Here is a 22,052-nt window from a genome sequence, read left to right on the forward strand (position 1 = left end):
CGCGAGCAAGATCTAATTCCGCGTGTGTTTCATCTCTTGCAGATCTCAGTCACGGCGGGTCGGCAGATCACTATGACAGTTCCCACCGGGGACAGCAGCCCACGCACAGAAGCGAAGCCAGCTGCGGCTGGGACCAAGTGATCACAGACAGGACCGACAAGGAGGCGTGGCCTTCCATCGCAGGAACAGAGACTGAGTCTGCCTCAGAATGCACTACGGACGCTGACTCTGCCTCCAACTGTGGCTCGGAGAACAGTAGCATGGCTACGGGGAGTGCCCAGGGCGCCTTCACCGGACACACCAAGAAGACGAACGGCAATAATGGCACCAACGGGGTGCCCGTCCAGAGCCCTTCTAACCAGAGTGCCCTGGGAGCAGGGGGCGCCAGCGGGAACGGGAACGCGGCCCGAGTGTGGGGCGTAGCCGCGGGCCCCAGCTCGGGCCCAGCTCACTGCTCCCTCGGCGGCGGGGATGGGCAAATGGACAGCATGATCGGAGACGGGAGAAGTCAGAATTGCTGGGGTGCTTCCAGCTCCAATGCCGGCATTAATCTTAACCTGAACCCTAATGCCAACCCAGCTGCCTGGCCCGTACTCGGACACGAAGGAACTGGGGCGACAGGCAACCCTTCCAGTATTTGCAGTCCGGTCAGTGCCATAGGTCAAAACGCGGGCAACCAGAACGGGAACCCGCCGGGCACTTTAGGTGCTTGGGGAAGCCTGCTGCCGCCGGAGAGCACAGAACCACAAACGTCCGCTTCTCAGAATGTGTCTTTCAGCGTACAACCTCAGAACCTTAACACTGATGGACCAAATAACACTAACCCCATGAACTCTTCGCCAAACCCTGTCAATGCAATGCAGACGAACGGACTGCCAAACTGGGGCATGGCCGTCGGCATGGGGGCCATCATCCCACCCCACCTGCAAGGCCTTCCTGGTGCTAACGGATCCTCGGTTTCTCAAGTCGGAGGGAGCGGCGGCGAAGGACTCGGCGGTTCCGTGTGGGGCCTGTCCCCGGGTAACCCTGCCGCGGGAAGCAGCAGCTCTGGCTTCAGTCAGGGGAATGGAGACACTGTGAACTCGGCGTTGAGTGCTAAACAGAACGGATCCAGCAGTGCGGCGCAGAAGGAAGGAAGTGGCGGTAACGCCTGGGACTCGGGCCCTCCTGCCGGCCCCGGGCTCCTCGCCTGGGGACGGGGCGGCGGCAACAGCAGCGGCGTCGGTCACATCCATTCGGGGGCTTGGGGCCACCCCACCCGAAGCGCCTCTAACGGTGTGAATGGGGAGTGGGGGAAGCCCCCAAACCAGCATTCCAACGGTGACGGCAACGGGAAAGGATCGGCAGGGTGGGACGGTCCGAGCGTCAGCGGCCAGAATCCTGCCGTGCAGCCCGGCGGCGAGCACGTGAACTCTTGGGCCAAAGCTGCGTCTTCTGGAACCACGGCAAGCGAAGGAAGTAGCGACAGTTCCGGCAGTCACCACGAAGGGGGCCCCGGGAGGGAAGGAGCAGAAGGCCGGAGGCGAGAGAAAGGGATCCTAGACCAAGGGCATATCCAATTGCCAAGGAACGATCTGGACCCAAGAGTCCTGTCTAATACTGGTTGGGGACAGACGCCCGTAAAGCAAAACACTGCCTGGGAATTTGAGGAGTCCCCTAGGTCTGAGAGGAAAAATGACAACGGGACAGAGGCCTGGGGCTGTGCGGCTCCTCAGCCTTCACACTCAGGGGCGAAGAGTGATGGGTCCATCGTGAGCAGTACAAATACCTCTGCAGTATCCGGGTGGGTCAGCTCACCGCCTGCTGCTGCGCCGGCGAGCACAGGGTGGGGGGACGGCAGCAACAAAGCGCCAAATGGCCCGGGGGTCTGGGGGGACTCGATAAGCTCTACTGCTGTTAATAATGCTGCTGCTGCTGCTGTCGCCAAGAGCGGCCACGCTTGGAGTGGGACCGGAAACCAGGAGGACAAGTCGCCCACCTGGGGGGAGCCCCAGAAGCCCAAATCTCAAACCTGGGGAGACGGACAAAAATCCAATCCGGCCTGGAGCGCTGGAGGGGGAGATTGGGCGGACTCGTCTTCCGTCCTCGGACACTTGGGGGACGGGAAAAAAAATGGCTCTGGATGGGATGCCGACAGTAATCGGTCAGGGTCTGGTTGGAACGACGCTACCAGGTCTGGGACCAGCGGCTGGGGTAATGGCACAAACGCAAAGGTGAATCCAGGGACAAACTGGGGAGAGTCTTTAAAACCTGGCCCCCAGCAGAACTGGGCGGGCAAACCCCAAGACGGCAATGTGAGTAACTGGGGAGGAGCCGCTTCCGTTAAGCAGACGGGAACCGGGTGGATCGGGGGTCCGGTCCCTGTCAAACAGAAGGACAACAGTGAGGCCACGGGCTGGGAGGAGCCTTCTCCGCCATCCATTCGACGCAAAATGGAAATCGATGATGGTACCTCAGCTTGGGGCGACCCGAGCAACTACAATAATAAAACTGTAAACATGTGGGATAGAAACAACCCGGGCATGCAGAGCAGTACCACGGCCACCGCCACCACCACCACCACCACCACGAGCAGCAGCACGGACGTGGTCGAGACGCCGCCGTCACACCAGGCCGGCGCCCAGCTGAGTCGATCGCCGCTGCTCGGTCCAGGTATGGCGGGCCCTTTAGGTGACTCTCGAACTTACGCGAGGTCGCTTGTTCCTAGCACGGGTGTGTACGTATCCCCGTGGCGTTTTGAGGTAGCAGAGGACGTTGATTTAAGTGCCCTTCGCCTTGTAGCATCGTACTTAAATATTATCCCCGGAGAATAAATAAAGTAGGATTCTCTGATAGCTTTCTACCCGAGAGAGACAGAGAGGTTCGGCAGGTCCAGTGTTAAGGAGAGTAAAGAAGAAATACCCCCCGTTCGGGAAAACACCGGGGACCGTTGTGTCAGCTGTTGTTTCCTTGCGACGGTCTTCGTTTCCTTACGGGATGAGCCAGTGGTCCTCCAGCCCGGCCTTGGTTAGAAGTGCCTGGGGGCCGGGGGACCAGTCACCAGCGTCTCTGGCGACGTGGGTCTGCGGGAAGCCCGTTCGCTGGTAGCTTTAGAGCTCCGCGGGCGTTCCTGATGCGTGGTTGCGCTGAGATGGAATCGTGCGTGTAGCGGGAGTGGTGTTATACAATACGAGGCACGTTGTGATTCCAGTCGGAAGAAAAATCCTAAAATTAGACTAAACCTTGGGTTTTGAGTTCCTGCTTTGCACAAGGCACTCTGCTGGACACTGGCAGGCAGGAAGAAGGCCCAGACCAGAATCTTCCCCCCAGGGAGCGGGAATTGTGACAGGATGAACACACAGTACTCACCGCATGGGATCCAGATAAGATCCAGCCGGGCTTTGTGACGGGAGCGGGCAGCGGCCCCGCTTTCTAGCTGGGACGTCGGTGCGTGGCACACAGCCTTACTGCCCCGGGCGTGGAGCCTGCCTAAGCAGTGGCCCCTAACCGGGCCCCCCGAATCACAGAGTCCCCAGGTACAGAAGAACCAGAAGGAGAGTACAGTCCCAAGTCAGGCCCCCCCCCCTCCTGCACGCTCCCCACACAGCTAGAAGCCTCTGCGTCAGGGCCCCCCCCACGGTACCGGGGAGGCCCCCTCCCGCCCAGTGCCCTTCTCGCCTGCTGCTCTGGCTGTCATGTCTCCTCAGGCGGTGCCGTCACCAGCCTCCCTCTGGCTTCTGTAATTGCTCGCATAGTGCCGTCCTTGGGGACTACCCAGAGCACGGCAGGCCCTCTTGTCCCATGTCGCAGAATTTCGAGCGGCAGTGTGGCACATAGTCCTGTTCCGTCTACCCGTTTTCCGGGACGTCTTCCTGGCTCCTTAGAGCTCCTCCTCAGGGTCATGGTTTTAACTCCTTTTTGTTTGGTCAGCTGCCGAGGAGGGTCTTTGTGCCCAGAACTGATGTCGTGGGTTTACGCGTGTGGCTCTAACGAGCGAGCGCAGAATCGGGTGAGGCTGTAACCTCCTTCCCTCTTCAGAATCCTACTCCTTGTGATGCGCTCTAAGTTTCCTTTAGCCTTTTGGAGCCGCGTCACACTGTTTTCCTTAAATTCAGCTTAAAGTCTGAAGTACCTCTTTTCGTTACGACTGCTACGAAGCCCTTCCTTGCTCAGGACTGTTCCTTGTGCACTTGGCCCCTTGGTCCCAAGCGTAGAACTTTGCACCCAGTAAACGTTGGATTCCAGTCCCCTAGCCTGTTGAGATCTTATTGTTTCCTGATTCTGTAATCGGCGTATCAGTGATTCCTTCCAGTTTTCTACTGGAATCCGTAAATTTTCGTAAACGTGCCATAAAGACAACACTAAAGATAGAGTCCTTTCTTCACGGTCACTCAGTCGGTCACCTTATATGTGGAACAGAATTTGCATCCAAAATCCAACACAAGGGAGTCTGGAAGGTGACGTGTTTGAACTGTGAGCCTCATAGAAGGCAGGAGAATGGATGCTGAGTGGCTGTTGACTCTGTCCTGTGCAGAGATGTGGGTTTAAAAAAGATCGCTCTGACCACCCAACATCATTGAAACAGAAGCGAAGGGAGAATCGTTGGTGCACCCCCACCGCCTGGTACCACGCTCTCACACCCATCTGCACGAATGCTTCTGGAACTGGTGCCTTTATCCCTTTATTTGACCTACACTCACTGGAGATACATCGTTGAACACTCTGGCGTGCCAGGCACGTAACGGCGTGGAAGACAGGAGCTCTGTCCTCTTTGAACCTCCACGTGGACCGCTTTAGCATGGTGCCCGATAGTCAGGGCCAGCAAAGTATGGCACGTAGGATGGCATCCGACCAGGGTTCGGACCACGAGGGGTCGGGGCTGAGCAGACGCTGGGTAGCAGCGCAGAGGAGTGTTTCGGATGGAGGGGCGAGCGCTTGAGAAGGTCCACGCCGGAGAAGAGGCGGCGTGTGGGAGGAGCAGAAAGAAGTTCACAGGGATCTGGGGTTGGGGCAAGGGGTGGGGTGGCAGGCCTTGCAGAGAAGAGCTGGAGAGGGGCCAAGGCAAGATTGGGCCGGGCTTTTCAGGCCCCTGAAGGAGCCAGGTCGTACCCAGGGGTTTCTGAGAGGCCGGTGAGAAGCTTCACAGATTGAATGATCAGACCTCTTTGTAGAATCGTCCCAACTACAAAAATCAGTGGGAAGCAAAGCAGGAGAGGAAGAGCCAAGCTCAGCCAGGGTCTTGATGGTGACGGTGGCCTGGGTTGGGACGGTGGCTGGAAAGCACCATGGAGACAGAGGTGGCAACCGGGCTTGGAAACCAGGTGTGGGAACAAAGAGGAAAGGTGAGCACCGGGGGTTCGGAGCTCTGGCAAGCGGGCCGGTAGGCATGTCCCTCGCTGACTCACCCAGGAGCACGGCGGGAGACATCTGTCCCGTGGAGATGTGGCAGAGGCTGGTTGTGGAAGCCGGTCCCAGCCACAGCTTGGCCGGCAGGCACAGCGGGGGGAGAGCGGCAGGAGTCGAGGGCAGGGTCGGGAGCCGAGGTTTTGTTTAAGACGGTAGAACTCAGCTTGTTGTTTGAAGACTGACAGAAAGGAGCCAGTAGAGAGGGAGAGTAAATGCAAAGGGAGGGGCTCCCTGCATCCAGCCGGGAGGAGGCCCGAGTGTCTGTGGCCAGAGGGCGACAGATGCCTCCCGGGATTCTTTTTCTCTGAGGGTGTCAAGGACCCCGGCCTCAAGTGCAGATGGGGCGGGCAGGAGCAGAGGCGAGGGTCGCATTCGCCCACGTAGGAGACGGAGCAGAGGGCTCAGCAGGGGTCCCCAGAGGGCTGCTGGACAGCGTTTGGGACCCAGAGGTCGGTTTCACAGTAGATGGACGTTCATTTACTCAGCGTGTGTTCGTCAGGACCCACTGTGCGCCGGCTTGCGCTCTGCTTTGGGGGACAGCAGGGAACAGAACAGGCGGAACCCCGGCCCTGGTGGCGGTGTGATCCGGGAAGGAGGGCCGAGGCTCGCGGGTGAGCCAGCGACTGTGCAGGGTGTCGGCGGTGCGGAGGAAGAAGCCGGGCAGGGGCGAGGGGGGCAGAGATCGTCACCTCGGGCAGGGCCGCCGAGCACGTGACTAGCTGTTGGGTCTTCGCTGTAAGCATCCAGCAGCTAGAGCGGAAGGAGGGCTGTCTCCCCTTGTGCGGTCAGTTCAGTTCAGTTCAGTTCGCTGCCCTCCAGACCCCTCCCTGCGCCGGTCCACCCGCCGGACGTGGCCTCCGCAGCCTCCTGAGATTCCTTGGCGATTCAGTCTGCTCTGGGCCGCCGTATGGGGAATCCTCTCTGGAGCTCAAGGCTCTTGTAGCCTCTGCCTGCACACACGCCTCCGTTCCCCGAACCAAAGGTCAGAAACCCGGTGGGCTGCGGACTGCAACACGTCCACAGAGGTGCCTTCAGCGGCCCACGTTTTCGTATGAATCAGCACTTATAACGAAAACGTTTTATATAAAATTCCAGATCTCCGGCCTCTTGAAATCCCGGAAGCTCTGACACGTTGGACTCGGACGGCAGCGGTCAGCTAGAGCGGCTGCCTGGAAGCCTGTGAGCCTCGTCGCTTCCCACCCCCCCCCCACCCCCCCGCCTCTCAGGCCTCCCCGCTGAGAGGTCACGGGCGCTTTGCGCGGGGGGGCCTGTGTGCGTGAACCGGCTGGTTCCCTGGGGCGCTGGGGTTCGGGACTCCTGTTTTTTACCAGGTTATAACTAACATTTCTAAGCACTTTAAAATGTCATGTAAAGAACTTGAAGGAATGAGGAGAAGTGGGAAGCAAGAGAATTGAAGCCAGAAACGGAAGGATACAGACGTAGAGACGTGGTGCGGTCTGGGGGCAGAGGTGATGAGCTACGTCACCGGGACTGTGGTGTGATTAGCGCCCCAGGGGATGTTTGCGCTGAGAAGAATTGATGGTTAAAAATAGCTGTCATGGTTAAAAATAGCTCAGTCCGTAGACCATGTGACTCTTGGTCCCAGGGTTGTGAGCTCGAGCCCCACGTGTGGCGTTGCGTGACACAACTGTCCTGTCCCGCCCGCCTAAGACTTCTTCTGGGAATCCTCACCCCAGTGCCACTCCTCCCAGGTCACGGTTTGAGTGTCTGTGTTTGCGCCCCCTCGCTCTGCTCAGGGTCTTCTGGAAAAAGCTCCCGCCGCAGCGTGCCCCTGGGCCGGGGGTTCCTGACGCGCGGTGCACCTGCGCACCCCCTCTCCTGGAACCTCGCGGCCCCGGGCCTCAATGTACAGGTGGAAAGTGGCCGACTGAGGGCACACGCGCGCGCGCGCGGCGACGTCCCGGTGTGCGGTGTCCGCCTCGCCCTCTGCCGTTCTGCGAGCCTGCGTCCGAAACGGCCCCACAGACGTTGCAACCGTGCTGCGTTAGTGATTTTTTTCCTCTCTGGTATGTTCCCCTTAGGATCTACTCTTCCCGGGTGTTGTGGTAGACAGAGAATGAGACCTCTACCCCCGATAAAGACGCTCTCGCCCAAATCGTTCTCTTCTATGTGAAAAATATTTACCGGTGATTTTTCTTTAACAAATTGCACCTAATATCACCGAGTGGAGGGAAGGGAAATGCGCTCCATGCAACCATAGTAGTGGTTTTCCGCCTCCCTGGTGTCCCCTGCAGGTGTCAGGCCTGACGCACGTGAGCGATCGCGGGGCCGCAGCAAGAGTGTGGGGGCGGTGAGGGCTGTGTTTGGCCTCCTGACGGAGACGGACAGAAAGTGAGACCGGTGTCTTCCGGGCAGAAACTCCCGAGCTCAGCGGATGGTGATGTGGGCCGGGGTCCTGCCCCACGTCTCCCCTCACGGCGGTGTCCCTCTCCATCCGGGCCACTGAGCTGTCACACGGAGGTATGATTCCTGCCCCACGTCACCCCAGGGATTCAAGTCCCAGGCCTGAAGCAGGCACTCTGTGCAGTGAGAGCAGAGCTCGTCGCCCTCAGGGGTTACAGGAGGTAGAAGCCTGTCACTTTCCCAGCCTGGCGCACCGAGCTGTTCTTTGAGGCTGCAGAAGGAGCAGTCCCCCCCCCCCCCCCCCCCGTCACACCAGCTGCCTCCTAGCGATGACAGCCCGCCCCTTCCTTTTGGCCCTCTGCATTCGTCCACGCAAAGGCCAGCCCCGTGGCCCTCCTGGCGGGGACTGTGACATCACTCATGGCAGCAGCGGTCATAGCCCCCATCAGGCTGTGAGTCACCTTGTGGCTCGAAGCCTCGCCCCGACTGGTTTTCGTAAACCTTCCGGGCTTCTGCGCTCCCGGCAACTAACTGATGCACCCGACTAACTGACGAACTTTCTGCTCTTCATAAAGCTGGTCTTTTGCACGTTTTTGGCGGCTTGCCGTCGGCCTTGCTGGTTTCACACAGACTTGCACCTGTGTCAGAGCTTGGGTTCTAAGTTGTTGATCATGATCACTTGAGAGTATTGACCTCTTCTACAAGATATGTTTCCTCAATTACATTTGTGTGTGTCTGGTTTTACAGAAGGAAATGCTATACTTAGGACACTCACGTTTGTCCCATTCTTGTTATGCGGATATTAATTTGTTTTCTGATGAGCCTGAGGAAAATGGAAGGTAATTTAGGAAATGCAACATAGCTTCATAAACTGGATTGTTTGGATCTGCTTCAAGCCATTCAGGAGATGGAACGTGGTAATACTCTGGACAAGTGTCCCCCTGCCTGTCTTGATCAGGGATGATAAGCTGCCGGAGAGGGACCCGTGGGGCAGTCGGGTCGTGTAAGACGGCACGACGCAGAACCTGCTCCTTAACGTGCCTGTGACTTCACGAGAACGTGAGCCAGGTGTGCAGGACCTGCTCGCTTGTGCCCTAATGCGGCAAAGAGCTACCGAGTCTGTGGAGAGCCCGTCTGTTACTTTGACTGTCACTGGAGGTGTGGCCCAGAGTGGGGACGTGCAAGCATAGCGTTTACTTTTGTTCCTAAGGGAAGGACGCGGATCCTAAAAATACTCCGCGGCCTGATTAATACACTTAGAGGTAAATGCTCTGGACACTTAAAACTCAATTTGCAGACACAGGAGAACGTTGAATATCAGTTAATTAAACTTTTGATGTAAAGTAAACCCTCACTGCAGACTCTGAATCTAACAATGAGATTGGGGGAGAATGTCAGGGTGAACTCTCTTCAGGTTTCGCCCAAACCTTTAGATCGACGCTTTGAAAGGAACCGGGGAGTCAGGGAGTAGAGAGATCGCTAGTCATAGAATTAGTTTAGCGTCAGATAGGAAGGCCATTGTAGACTGGATCCGAGCTAAACCAGCAGCATAGCGTCCTCGTAAAACCTTGCTTGGGGCTGTGTTTTCCAGCAATGAATGGAAGTGAAATATTAATGCCATAGGCCGATCGGTAAACTGGGACCGCACTGCTCACGTTGATCGAATTGCAGGATTTTTTTATCCGTTTTATACCTGTTCTCCCCAGCTCCTCAGGCGTGTCTATCCACTGCCTTGGCGGGACATTCCAGCAGGGCACCCCCCCCCCCCACCCCGCCCCAGGGTAATCACTGTGGCTGCCCCCAGCAGGTCGGAGAAGGCTCCGCCAGAGGCCCACTGCACTTTGCACTTGGGTACTTAATCCCCTGATACTACGTGGGTTTGTTTTATCACTTAGTTTTCCAGCACAAAATCATAACCAAAGGCAGAGATTGTGCAAGCTAATCGTGGAAGAGGCTTATCACCCGTCCGATAAACTAAAACTTGGAACAAACTGGATTCAGGACCCCTCTGCCTAGGTTGACGAGACGCGTGTGTTGTTGCCCCCAGTCTCTTAGAGAGCAGAAGCTGGAGAACGCTGTCCTTCCTGCAGCTCCCCCGCCCCTTCATCATCCTTTGGTATAAGATGATACCAAAACACAGAGTCACCTGCAGAGAGAATCAGCAGGTGCTGCCAGGAGCGCAGCTGTTCTCACACCGCGACCTCAGGGAGAGATCGCCAGGACCGCCCCGGCCAGAGTGATTCTGTTTTAAGCACCACACGGTAGTTACTAAGAGGAGTCATCTGAGCATTCTGCTTTGTGTGGATATGGGATTGGGGGGGAGGGGGGGGCAGGGAGGAGGGTGTTTGGTTGGGGCGTCTTCACTTTCCTGTGTTTTGGGGGGGGCGTGGTAAGTGGGGCTGGAGCAGAAGGAGAAACAGGGCATCAGAAGCGTCCTGCCGGAGAGGTGGGAGGGACAGTTCTCAGTGCACACCCTGGGGATGCGGACACAGGTTTTTGCTGGAGGTACCTTCGGTTCAAAAGGAATGAATAAGACCATTAAAAGTACAATTTGGCTCCCCCTCGTATCAATGAAAAAGAGTGCATTTAAAGTCTCTATTAGCGCACTCAAATGAAAACTAAAGAAACGTCCCCCCTTTCTAACATCTAGCTCTTCTGAGCAGCTCGAGGCCACGTGGCCAGTGAGAAAGGACCTTATCTGTAACCCTCACATAGAGTCCCTTGAGTCCGGAAGAGAAGTTTTAAATGAATGCTCTTGAAACGAGGCATTCAGAAAAGTAGGAGACTCTACCATCTGACTGAGCGAAAACTCCTGTATAGAGAGCTTCACTATGTAAATATCTGTCTTGATTTCAAATATGAAAAATTAATTCTTGCCATGGCTACCAGCTATTTGGTTGTCCCTCCATAAGCCAGTAGCCAACCAAGCATTGTAATAAATTTATGGTACGCAGGATGGCCACTGGTGTGAACAAAATCCCATCTCGTTAATATTCAAGTCGGTACCTAGAAATGCCAAGCACATAGCTGGCACTCAGGTGCTCAGTCGATGCAATTTCAGTCTTTTATCTTTCCTTCATTTAATTATAATTGGCCATTTTTTTAATTAAAAAAATATATTATTAGAGTGCACGAGCCGGGGAGAGGGGCAGAGGGAGGGGGGGGGTGGGTGGAGAAGGAGAACCTTAAGCAGGCTCCATGCTTGGCACGGAGCCCCACACGGGGCTCAATCCCACGACCCCGGGAGCACGACCTGAGCGGAACGCGAGTCAGGCGCTCAACTGACCAGGCCACCCAGGCGCCCCTAATCGGCCATTTTCTAACTGATCCTTTCTTCCCAATAAGGACTGCCTGTCCTACTTACAAAACTACTATAGAGGTAGCACCCGTGGAACAAGCTAGAGTTGGTTTCTTATTTCACAAAAGAAAGAATGCACTCTGTGGATTTCACCGTCTGGAGCTCGTAAGATGAGGGTCACTGGTCAGACGGAGTGTCTCTTCTGTTTCCCGGCCTGATGACTGCTTTGTGTTCGTTTTCTACCAGTCTGCTGTGTGTGTACCACACGGGCACTTTGTTTTCTCCGTTCTGATGAAGACTGTGCATGTAAAGTTGAATGAAAACGACATACTCCAGTGGCATTTCATTGTTACTGTTCTTTCAGTCCCAATACTGTAGGTGTTCAGTTGAAGAAGGGGGATAATTCGTGACCCCCACAGTACAGAAATGTTCTGTCAAAAGCACTAGCATTTCGGGGCGCCTGGGTGGCTCACTCGCTTAAGCGTCCGACTTCGGCTCAGGTCAAGATCTCGCGGTCTGTGAGTTCGAGCCCCGCGTCGGGCTCTGTGCTGACGGCTCGGAGCCCGGAGCCTGCTTCGGATTCTGTGTCTCCCTCTCTCCCTGCCCCTCCCCTGTTCATGCTCTGTCTCTCTCTGTCCCAAAAATAAATAAACGTTAAAAAAAAAAAAAAAAAAAAAGCAGTAGCATTTGAAGGGCCATTTTGAAAAATCTAGTATCAGTGTTTCGAATGTAAAGTAGAAATTTATTCTGCCTCATTAAGCCCATCTGTACAAAAGAACCTCTATGAAATTATTAACAAAAAGCGTACCAGAATTCACTGCAGCAGTAGGCACTGAACAGTGGAGATTATTTTCATAGTATGTGCTTAGAATTCTTTTCTGTCTACTGAACACGTTTGCTTTGCATCACAGACTGCCAGTGTGCCTTAAGGTTGTAGCACCTCTTTTTTCCAGGGCCTCTCGAGCATCCGTGGTGCACCCGTTACGATGTACGTGTTCGTTCGGCACTGTGAGCCGATTGTATTCTTGCCAGGGATCAACTCGAGATGGAAATATTGCTGGGGAGACGGTCTTTGAGAACTAGTCCGCTGTCTTCCTAGTGTTGGCATCGCTGAAATAAAGTCCTTTCTTGTTTGACCACTTAAAAAAAAAAAAAAAAAAAAAAAAAAGGAAATCTTGTTCTCTTGATTCGAGGGTAAATAGCCATTCTTCCATTTGTAGGATTTTGAAACGTGCTGCTTATAGACCGTTAGCCTTGTGTACAGAAATGCTCTGTAGACCTTTGCACCGCTTTAACAGGAATTGAAAATTCTTGGTAAAAATCGATTAACTATAATTAACATAGTCTTCATATTTATTCTTCATTTTGACTTCCTTAAGTAATTTGTCATAGTGCCTTTCAAAGAGATGGAAGTATAAGGGTGACAAATTTTAAATGAGTTTGTTATTTAATTACCCACAATAAATCAGTGTTTTTACAGCTGATTGCCCTTTAGCAACACCGAAATTATTTTATCTTCCTAAAACATCCATAATTTTTGTCAGCTATGTTAATTTTCCTGATTTAATTTTGTCCCTTCAATTTATAAAACTACTTTCCCCAATATACGTGATTGTTTTCTGTGTAATTATAGGGAATAGTGTGGTTAGCAGTTGCTGACAATAACTGATTAGGGCTAACTTCCCTGTTATTGGCAATAATTTACATAATATATTGCTCAGCATGGAGCTTGTAATTTAAAATGATTCATAGGTTGCACGGCCTTTTGTCATTAATCAATATTACAGCATCTTATTAGAATAAAGAGCATCAAGGGAGCTCATTCCATACTGTCTTTAGTCAGAAAATAAATACATTTCAGAATTGATAATATCCACTTGCCACCAAATAACCTAAAATTTACAGTTAACTGTTTGTATGGCATGCCTCCTGTTCTTTAGATAGTATTTAAAATGTCCGCATTTCCATCGCTGAGAAACCGTGTCCATACGGAACTTCAGCTGATGTGAGCTGCCAGGACTGGCGATCGGGAGCGTCAAGGAAGCTTTACAGGCAGAGGCAGAACGAAGTACGGGTTGAGTTGGAAAAACACAGTTTACGTGTGTGACGTGAAATGTTTCTCCCGGGGTACCTGAGCGGCTCAGTCGGTTAAGCGCCCAACTCTTGATCTCGGCTCAGGTCACGATCTCAGTTCGCGGGATCGAGCCCCGCGTCTGGCTCTGCGCTGACAGCAGAGGAGCCTGCTTGAAATTCTCTCTCTGCCCCTCTCTCTCTCTGCTCCCCTCCCCGACTTGCGCACACACAGACACATACACGCACACACACGCTCTCTCTCTCTCTCTCAAAATAAATGAATAAACTTTAAAAAATAAAATAAAGTAAGATGTTTACCTTACTGAAGCATGAAGAGAGTAGGGAGATCCTTCTGGCCCCGCGACGCCTTCTGTACCTGTAGAGAGCAGTGCCGCGACCCTCAGGACTCAGTAAGGACCCCGTTTCCTCCGTGGCACGCCCACAGGGTGCCAGCCTGATGCTCACAGCACTGGGCACGCGGGGGAGGGAAGACCTCCCAGCGCGCCCAGGTGCTGCCGGGCGCCGTGCGGATTTTCCCCCGTTACTTTCTCTGCACGTTTCACCTGCCGTCGCCTCATTTCTCGGCCCACATCTGTGTCTTTGAGGGTGGGTCTTAAAGACCAGCAAGAGTGAAGACATATTTGCAACTTGTAAGTTTGTTTTCGAAGAGAATAACGTGACGTGTGACGTACAATTTCTTCTCGGCTGCTACCTGTAATACTGGAAGTGAAAAAGCTACTTCTTAAACATCAGTTTCTTAACAATTCTTTTGAACGCTGTTATGCTGCAGATGCCGAGGTCAGTGGTCTTTAATGTGTAAGGGACTCTCGATTCTAAGCACGTGGGGGCGGGAGTGGAAACACTGTGATTTTAAAAAGCGAAGCAAATCTGATTAGATGAGATACTGCCTCCTCTCCACTCTCCCCTGGCAGCCGTCCTAAAGATAGAGCGTCTCGAAATGATTTTGAACTTGAAACTACCTTTTCTACTTCTTCCCTGTTTCACTTTTATCACATGAATAATCTCGTTCTCTCTCGGGCGGTGCCCTTTGCAGTCTCATCGGGCTGGGGAGAGATGCCTAACGTCCATTCGAAGGCTGAGAGCTCTTGGGGAGAGCCGTCCTCCCCCTCTGCCCTGGTTGACAACGGCACCGCAGCGTGGGGCAAGCCGCCCAGCAGTGGCAGCGGATGGGGGGACCAGCCCGCGGAGCCGCCCGTGACCTTCGGGAGAGCCGGCGCCCCCACTGCCGCCCCGGCCCTGTGCAAACCAGGTGAGTCCGACTGGCACTTTAGAAATGGGTCAGGATATTTTAGTTAGAGGGATACTTTTCATTGGATTTTAAGAATTAATGTTTTAGGACACCTTCCTCATTTTGTTTATGCTTTAAAACTAACGTCTATTTGCCGCGCCTGGTACACGGACACAGAGGAGCTCTTAACAGAAGCCCGTGCGCTCCTTTGTTAGAAAATTAACGACCAGAATCCACACCCTGGCGCAGGGCTGCGGGATGCCGTCAGTGGCGTCTACACGGCAGCAGGGCCCCCCGTGCCTGCCGTCTTCAACAGTGCTAGCTCACTAGCTCACTGAGCGACGAGGACGAGGACGAGGTGAAGCACGCCGTCTCTCCTTTCTGAGAGTGGGTTTAAGCCCGACGTGACTTCACGGCACTCAGACCCTTCTGCCTTCTTCTCTCTTGGGAGCGCCGTTCTGCGTTGGGGCTCCAGGCTTACGCGTTCTCTTTTTTTTCTTTGGAAGATAAGAAAAATTAGGCCGCGCTTTCCTTACGTCATCTGAAAGTGTAAGAAGCCTACGTGCACCATGCGCGTTCTCACACACGTCCAGATCACGTTTACCGAGTGGAATTCTGTGACGCGTGGGGATTTTGCGGCACGATGCATGTGACGTTAGCGTGGACCTAAGCGTGTGAGTTAGGTCCGGTATTAAGATCCGTCGTTCAGATGGCTGCGAGAGCTTCATGTTTTCTTTGGCCGTCGTTAAACCTGTCGGATCTTAAAATGCAACCTTATTTTTGTATTTTTACTACCATATTTTACATGAGTTTTGTGTGTGTTACTTAGCTAACGCTGGACAGTGTGCTCCCCATATCCACCATTCTGCTGGATTATTCCATTCCTATGCCTTGTTGTTGCAAACCTAAAAGACAGGGAGGTCCTTAGATTCACCTGCCGTCCCGAGGCAGTATGTTTGCTCTTACAGTTTGTCCTCGGAGGCGCCATCGTACACGTGTCTACCTTGAAAAAGCGTCCTGTCCTCATGGTCTTACAGACTCCCGCTAACTGTATCATCACTTAATCTTTGGCCGCCTTCTCCCTGGAAGTGAAAATTTGGGCTAACTTTTGTACCAGAAATCACTCTATCTTAAAAAAAAGTAGAAGAAATAACATCCTGAAATCCAAACTCAGTAGTCAGCTCAAGGCCCCATCCACCTACGGCCTCAACTGGCTCCACCCTGTTACTCTGGGAGCGTGTCCAAAACATAGACCGTCAGGCCCAACCGCAGACCTGTGCGTTTCTCGTGATCCCCAGGTGACTCGGGTCTGGTCACGTGAGAGGGGCACTGGCCCACCTTCCGCTGCGGGTTCAAAAACCGTGTGGCGGACAGTGGTATTTCCGGGACTCTGCATATTACCAGCTACCTGCTATGCAGACAGTGCCACCCTCCCCCGTGGCCCCCAGGATCTGTTGTTAGGAAGCCCGTGCTTCAAAATGACCTGTAGCCGGTTAGGGGAGTGGGTAACAGCACAGACTACAGACAGCTGGAGTTTGGAGAAAACAATACGTACACATCTGCGTGTGTATTCTGTAACTCCCGCAAGAAATTCAATTCTTCGGTCTTGGGAAATGAAGAGGTAAAGAGGCAGCTCCCAGGGCACCCCCTCGTCCCACCTCCCCCTAAATGGCGCTATAATGCAGCACCGCCTCCCTGAGGAAGGGTGAGTTTGTGAAGTTCACGTGTGCTCTCCTTCTAGCTTCGAAATCTATGCAAGAAGGCTGGGGCAGTGGTGGGGACGACATGAACCTCGGTGCCAGTCAGTGGGAAGACGAAGAAGGGGGCATGTGGAACAGTGCTGCTTCCCAAGAAAGCGCGTCCTCCTGCGCCTCCTGGGGGAACGCCCCCAAAAAAGGACTCCCAAAGGTGCGTGCAGCCCTAAAGAAAAGAAACGCTAAAACCACCGGCACTTAGAACTACATTCAGGGTAGAGGGGGTTTCCAGGTAACGGTGACGGGTAGATCGGGAGTTCTCTGGGGCCCTCTGGGGATCCGGATGCTGCCCAGCACTGCTGTCACAGCAGAGTAAAGGCAGAGACGGACGTGAGAATCCAGCTGCTTCTAAGAAGCCGGACGGTAGAGACATGCAGGTGCTTATGACAGTGCCACTCTTCACTCTAAAGGGTTTCGTGTTTCAGAAAGGACGATTTTCCACTAAAACAGTGTTGTGGATGTTAACTGATGATGGGTTTGTTGTTGTAATTTTTAAACAAATTAATAAGTGGTTTTTTCCATTTCTCCTACGGTAAATATTGATAAGTACAATCAACATATCAACAGAATTTCTTTAGAATCCTCGGTCTTGGGGCGCCTGGGTGGCTCAGTCGGTTAAGCGTCCGACTTCGGCTCAGGTCATGATCTCAGGGTTTGTGGAATCGAGCCCCACATAGGGCTGTGTTGACAGCTCGGAGCCTCAAACCTGCTTCGGATTCTGTGTCTCCCTCCCTCTCTGCCCCTGCCACACTTGCGCTCTGTCTCTCTCCCTCAAAAATAAAACAGAGTAATGGGATTGGTCCTGGTACCACCATTAAGTGTGAAGACTCCTGAGGTACATCTTTAAGTGGTTTTGCAGTAAATGGCAGCCATTTGAAAAACATTTAAGTGAGATCCATAACTCGTATAAGCACCGAGATAAATTCCAAGTAGATCACAAATTTAAATATGATAAATACAAATATAAAAATGTGAAAGAATTTTAAAAACAATCTTAGAGCAGGAGTGAGCGGCCTTTCTAACTATGAGAAAAATCTAAAAATCATCAAATTGACAAAACTTGCAGTCCTGAAAGATTTACAGACTTCAGTAAAACCGTGCATGACAGGGGTGCGTGGCGGGGGGAGCTCAGTCGGTTAAGTGTCTGACTTCAGCTCAGGTCGTGGCCTCGCAGTCCATGGGTTTAAGCCCCGCTTCGGGCTCTGTGCTGACAGCTCGGAGCCTGGAGCCTGCTTTGGATTCTGTGTCTCCCTCTGTCTCTGCCCTCCCCCTCTCAAAAATAAGTAAACATTTTTTTTAAAAAGTGCACGCCAGAAAATACCATAAAATCAAAAGACAAGCTGGAAAAACATATTTGTATCCTGTCGTGCAGAGGGCTGATCTCCCTGATATATACATAAAGAAAGGCTTTTTTAATCGATAAGTAGATTGCTCCCTAGAAAAATGAGCAAAGAATATAAATAGATGCTCCCTAGAAAACAAACACTGACAGCTCTTCAACACACGAAGGGACCTTCAGCCTGCCCTGCGGAAAGAGTTCAAGTTAAAACAACACTGGGAGATGCCACTTTTCATCTCTCAGACCAGCAAAACCCCCAGCGTTGAGTAAGCGGGTTCTGTCCGCAAAGCTGTGAGAAAAGCAGCCCTCTCCCACGTCACCGGCGGGACTTAAGTCGGCGGGGCCCCCGCGGAGGGCGGTTTGGCGTCATCTGCCACGGTTACAGATGGGCCAGCGCCGGGATGTGGTGCTTCTGCCTGTCACGGGCGTAGCAGGTGGCACCCGTACACCGTCTTCTCCTGTCGCGTTTTTGTAGGGAAAAAAGCGATGGTTTAAATGTACGTTAATGGGGTGACCGAGTCACCCCACATCCGTACCAGGGAAAGCTGAACAGATTTTTATAAAGGGAGTCTACCTATATTCATCCGAAAAGACCACCAAAGTAGGCTGTCAAATGAGAAGGCAAGGGACAGAAAAGCGTGTGGTGCACACCTTTGCGGGGCCGGGGGCGAAAGCGTGCGTGCGCACACCTGCGCGTGCGAAGAGAGAGCGGGAGCTGAGCGGACGGAAGGGGAGGTAGGAAGAAGGCGGCGCTTTTGTGTGCACACCCTTTTTCTCCATCCGAACCCTACGAGGTGTTACCTGTTCAGAAAAATGAATTCAGCAGAGCATTTAATTAGCAGTAGCAGAACCCAGAAACTAGAATCAGGGCTCGCGTCATCAGGAGTGGAGGTGATTACAGACATCAGACGAGGAGTCTTTTTTCGACTGGGCTGGCAAATAACCCAGTTAATGACGGCACCGGGAATACGAAATTGGTAAATTAAAACACTGTGCAATCTTGGCACCTCTGGCCCCGGCAGGGATTCCAGGCGCCTCCAAATAGGCACTTCCTCGAGGAGAGAGCGCCCGTTGGTTGGTTTAATATCGCCACGTAGACCCCGTTCTGTAGTTAACGGCAGGCTCCATTGTGACAAGCGCTGTGAGGAGTGATTTTAGAGGAGGCTGTTCTTTCCCCTGTGTGAACACATGGTTAGAACCTTTGTAGTTGTTGGAAGAGGAGGGACGTCACTGAGAAAACTTAACATCCTCGCCCAGCCCTTGTGGGCTGCCCCATGCTCCCCTCCTCCTCTGCCCTGCACTCCCCTCCTCTCCTCCGCTGCCCTGTGGCTCCCCTTCTCCCCTCCCTCGCTGCCCTTTGCTCCCATCCCCTCCTGTGCTGCCCTGCGCTCCCCTCCCCTCCTCCACTGCCCTGTGCTCCCCTCCTCTGCTGCCCTGTGCTCCCCTCCTCCAATGCCCTGTGTTCCCCTTCTCCCCTCCCCCGCTGCCCTGTGCTCCTCTCCTCCACTCCCCTCCTCCACTCCCCTGTGCTCCCCTCCTCTGCTGCCCTAGCTTGCTTTTTGTGATCGCCTCTCCTTTTCTCTTCATCTTCTCCCTCGCTGACGTTTGCCATTTATGTCTTCTCTACCCCAAGGGCTGCAAGCAGTGAATAGTCAATAAAATTAACAGGCTTTTTGTTCCTTTCATCTTGTTGCCTTTTCATTCTGTTGGAATGAACCCCCTGCATTTTGTCATCTTTGACAGTAAAGCTTATAAAAGGGCAGAAAACATGTAATTTTTAGTAAACTTCACATAGTATTAGCATAGGGCCGTGTTCAAAGGAACGCTTAGGATTATTTGATAATGGAAGTGGCACACATTTGTGATGAACTAAATTAATTCTCTGGGGAAGAAAAATAATTATCTTGCTTTTTTAAAGTCCATAAATTACACACGTACGCCGACTTGCACACGCACCCTTTTAAAGCATTCCGTAGTACTAGCCACGAAGCAGTCAGGGACTCTGGAGCACAGCATCGCTCGGCGTTAATACAGAAAGATTCTCTAACTTGAAATCACCGTGAAGTTTAGGCCGCTCCCGTGTCTAGAAGAAACGTATTAACCCGTGACCCACGCTTTGTCCTAGGGCATGAAAACGTCTGGCAAGCAGGACGAGGCCTGGATCATGAACCGGCTGATCAAACAACTCACGGACATGGGCTTCCCGGTGACTGGTGTCTTATTTTTACCGCTTCCCTCCGCGTGTGCTGCCATGCGTGGCCCTGATTGTGTCCTGCCCGCGGTTGTCACACGTAACAAGCAAGACTTTTGAGGGAGGAGAGTGTTCATGCAGCCTAACTCGTGAATTCTCCTTTTACCCGAGTGCTTCTGTCTAGGGACCGTGGCTTTCAGCCAGAGCGAGCATCCACACCATTCCGTCAAGTAGGGTGTGCGAGCCTTCTGGAATGAAACGGGCCGCGTGGTCGTTCCTTTCTTTGGCCTCTGCAGCTCCGCATCTTCTTTTAAATTATAATTAAAAGTGAATTTTTGTCAGTTTATGCGGTGGATTGACAGAGACCACAAGAGAAAACTTGGGATCAAGTACCAAAGCGCGGGTCCAGAAAAAAGAGTCCTAACCAGTCCTATTGAGTGCCCGAGTCTCGGGTCACGGGCAGGGAGAGTTCAGATTGTACGGTGTCCCCCTGAAAATGTGCCATGAGGCATCCCGTTCCTGAGATCCTAACGCAGGAGTTCAGCTACCGAGGGATATCCCCTGGGTCTGTTCGGTCTTCCCTTCAAAGGTCTTCTTTCCAGATCCTTACTCAAGTGAACATGTGTCTTTGATTTCTGTGGATGTCCCTGAAGAGAATGGGTCCAGAACGGCCCGGTCCAGAAACGACATGCCTCGCGTCGGGCACACGCCCTCTGTCACTGGTCAGGGTGCAGACCCGGGGGTGGCCCAGCCCCTTCCCGCATGAGAGCGCGGGCGGGACACCGGAGGCCTGCCCGGGAGTCCCCATTTCCACCGTGGTGCTCGCACACGCTGACACGCATCTGTTCCGTTCGTAGGAACGTGAATGGTTATCAACGTGCGTCTGCTTGTTTTGTTTTGGTCTTTTGTACATTGCTTGGTGGCAAGTGGTCAACAGCAGGGCCCAGGGTCCGCGCAGTGGAGAGTGGAGCTCTGTGCTCTGACTGGCTGCCGGGACGTTCCCAAAGTCGTTCTGGCAGGGAGTTCATCCTTGCCGAACCGTTGCTACTCACTGTGGTGTAGAGTCCACGACAAGATTCCACGGACCCCGCACGTTTTGTTTTTAAAGTGTTAGATGCGGGTTCTCTAAAAGTCAACCCGGCGCGTGTTCTTACTCGAAGTGCCTTTCCTTAGAAGACGTTTGTGTCTAGCCTCGCCAACGAAGGGCAGTGTTTCCGGGTCCAAAACCTAGTAACGTTACGTCAGCCATAATCACTTCTCTAAGCTAATAGTGATCGAATTCTCTACTAGCTTTTTGTTACCGTCGAAGCGTAATCTTCATTAAAGTTCTGTTTTCCCACACAGAGAGAACCAGCTGAAGAGGCCTTGAGGAGCAACAATATGAATCTTGACCAGGCCATGAGTGAGTACTCTGATGCCCTTAACGCATACTTTCTTAAAAGGTGCCAGTTTGTGGAGTTTGGATTTCCAGAAGCGTTTTATCATAGTCTTGGGTTAATGGTTTCAATTTGTGCTGGGTAGACAGGACCAAGCTTCAGCCAAAGAGCAAGCGTGTGAAGCGTGGTAACCACACAGCAAGTCTCTGCAGGCTGGTGGACCCTGGGGACGGATGGCCAGAGCCCACGTCGAGGCACGTTCGCTTGTTTCATTTTTCTCTGTACTTCAGCCAAGAGATGAGTTTTTCCCATCTATTTTGAGGGGAGGTCATCGCAGCGTTCGTAGAGAAAGACACTGGGACCACAGGCCAGACTTCATGCGACACTGACTGAGCGTGTTCTTCGCACCTGGCCCCAGAACGGGCTTGCTCGGGGGCCCACAGAGACATCTCTGTGCCGGTGGAGCACTTAGTGGTGACAGATGAGATTTACCTCGAGGGACGAGCAGCCCTCATTGTGGAGCTGCTGTAAAAATAGTAACAACTAAAGGTGATAAATAGAATCGGAATACTGTAGCTGTGTTTTAGGATGGTATATTAAACTCTTTTGAACGTTTCCTTTTTTTGAGAGAGGGAGCGTGTGCACACAAGTGGGGGAGGGGCAGAGAGAGAGGGAGAGAGAAACCCAAGCAGCCTTCACACTCAGCACAGAGCTCGAAGCGGGGCTCGATCTCATGAACGATGAGATCACAACCTGAGCTGAAATCAAGAGTTGGACGCTCATCCAACTGAGCCACCCGGGCACGCCTAGAATGGTGTATTAAACTCTTAACTCATAAAGGGCAAAGAAAAAGAGAATTAAACATAACTTACGGCTATTACAACTTGGGAACAAAATCATAGCACCTTTATTTTATTTTATTATTTTTTATTTTTTAACGTTTATTTATTCTTGAGACAGAGAGAGGCAGAGCATGAACGGGGGAGGGGCAGAGAGAGAAGGAGACACAGAATCGGAAGCAGG

General features: G+C 52.8%; 1 protein-coding gene across 6 annotated transcripts in view; it reads left to right on the forward strand.

Moving 5' to 3' along the window:
- The window catches only part of TNRC6C (trinucleotide repeat containing adaptor 6C), a 99,092-nt gene that overhangs the window by 41,975 nt on the left and 35,065 nt on the right, over positions 1 to 22,052 (forward strand). For all 6 annotated transcript variants that reach the window (XR_007147004.1, XM_047833661.1, XM_047833659.1 and 3 more), the window contains 5 exons: positions 43 to 2,652; positions 14,175 to 14,390; positions 16,111 to 16,277; positions 19,588 to 19,668; positions 20,998 to 21,055. Coding sequence is in view for 5 of the 6 variants with exons in the window: in XM_047833659.1 (XP_047689615.1) it covers positions 43 to 2,652; positions 14,175 to 14,390; positions 16,111 to 16,277; positions 19,588 to 19,668; positions 20,998 to 21,055 (3,132 nt within the window). In the remaining variant the exon portion in view is untranslated. The remainder of the gene's footprint in view (positions 1 to 42; positions 2,653 to 14,174; positions 14,391 to 16,110; positions 16,278 to 19,587; positions 19,669 to 20,997; positions 21,056 to 22,052) is intronic.

This window comes from Prionailurus viverrinus, chromosome E1 (genome assembly GCF_022837055.1).
Source record: "Prionailurus viverrinus isolate Anna chromosome E1, UM_Priviv_1.0, whole genome shotgun sequence".
Lineage (NCBI taxonomy): Eukaryota > Metazoa > Chordata > Mammalia > Carnivora > Felidae > Prionailurus > Prionailurus viverrinus.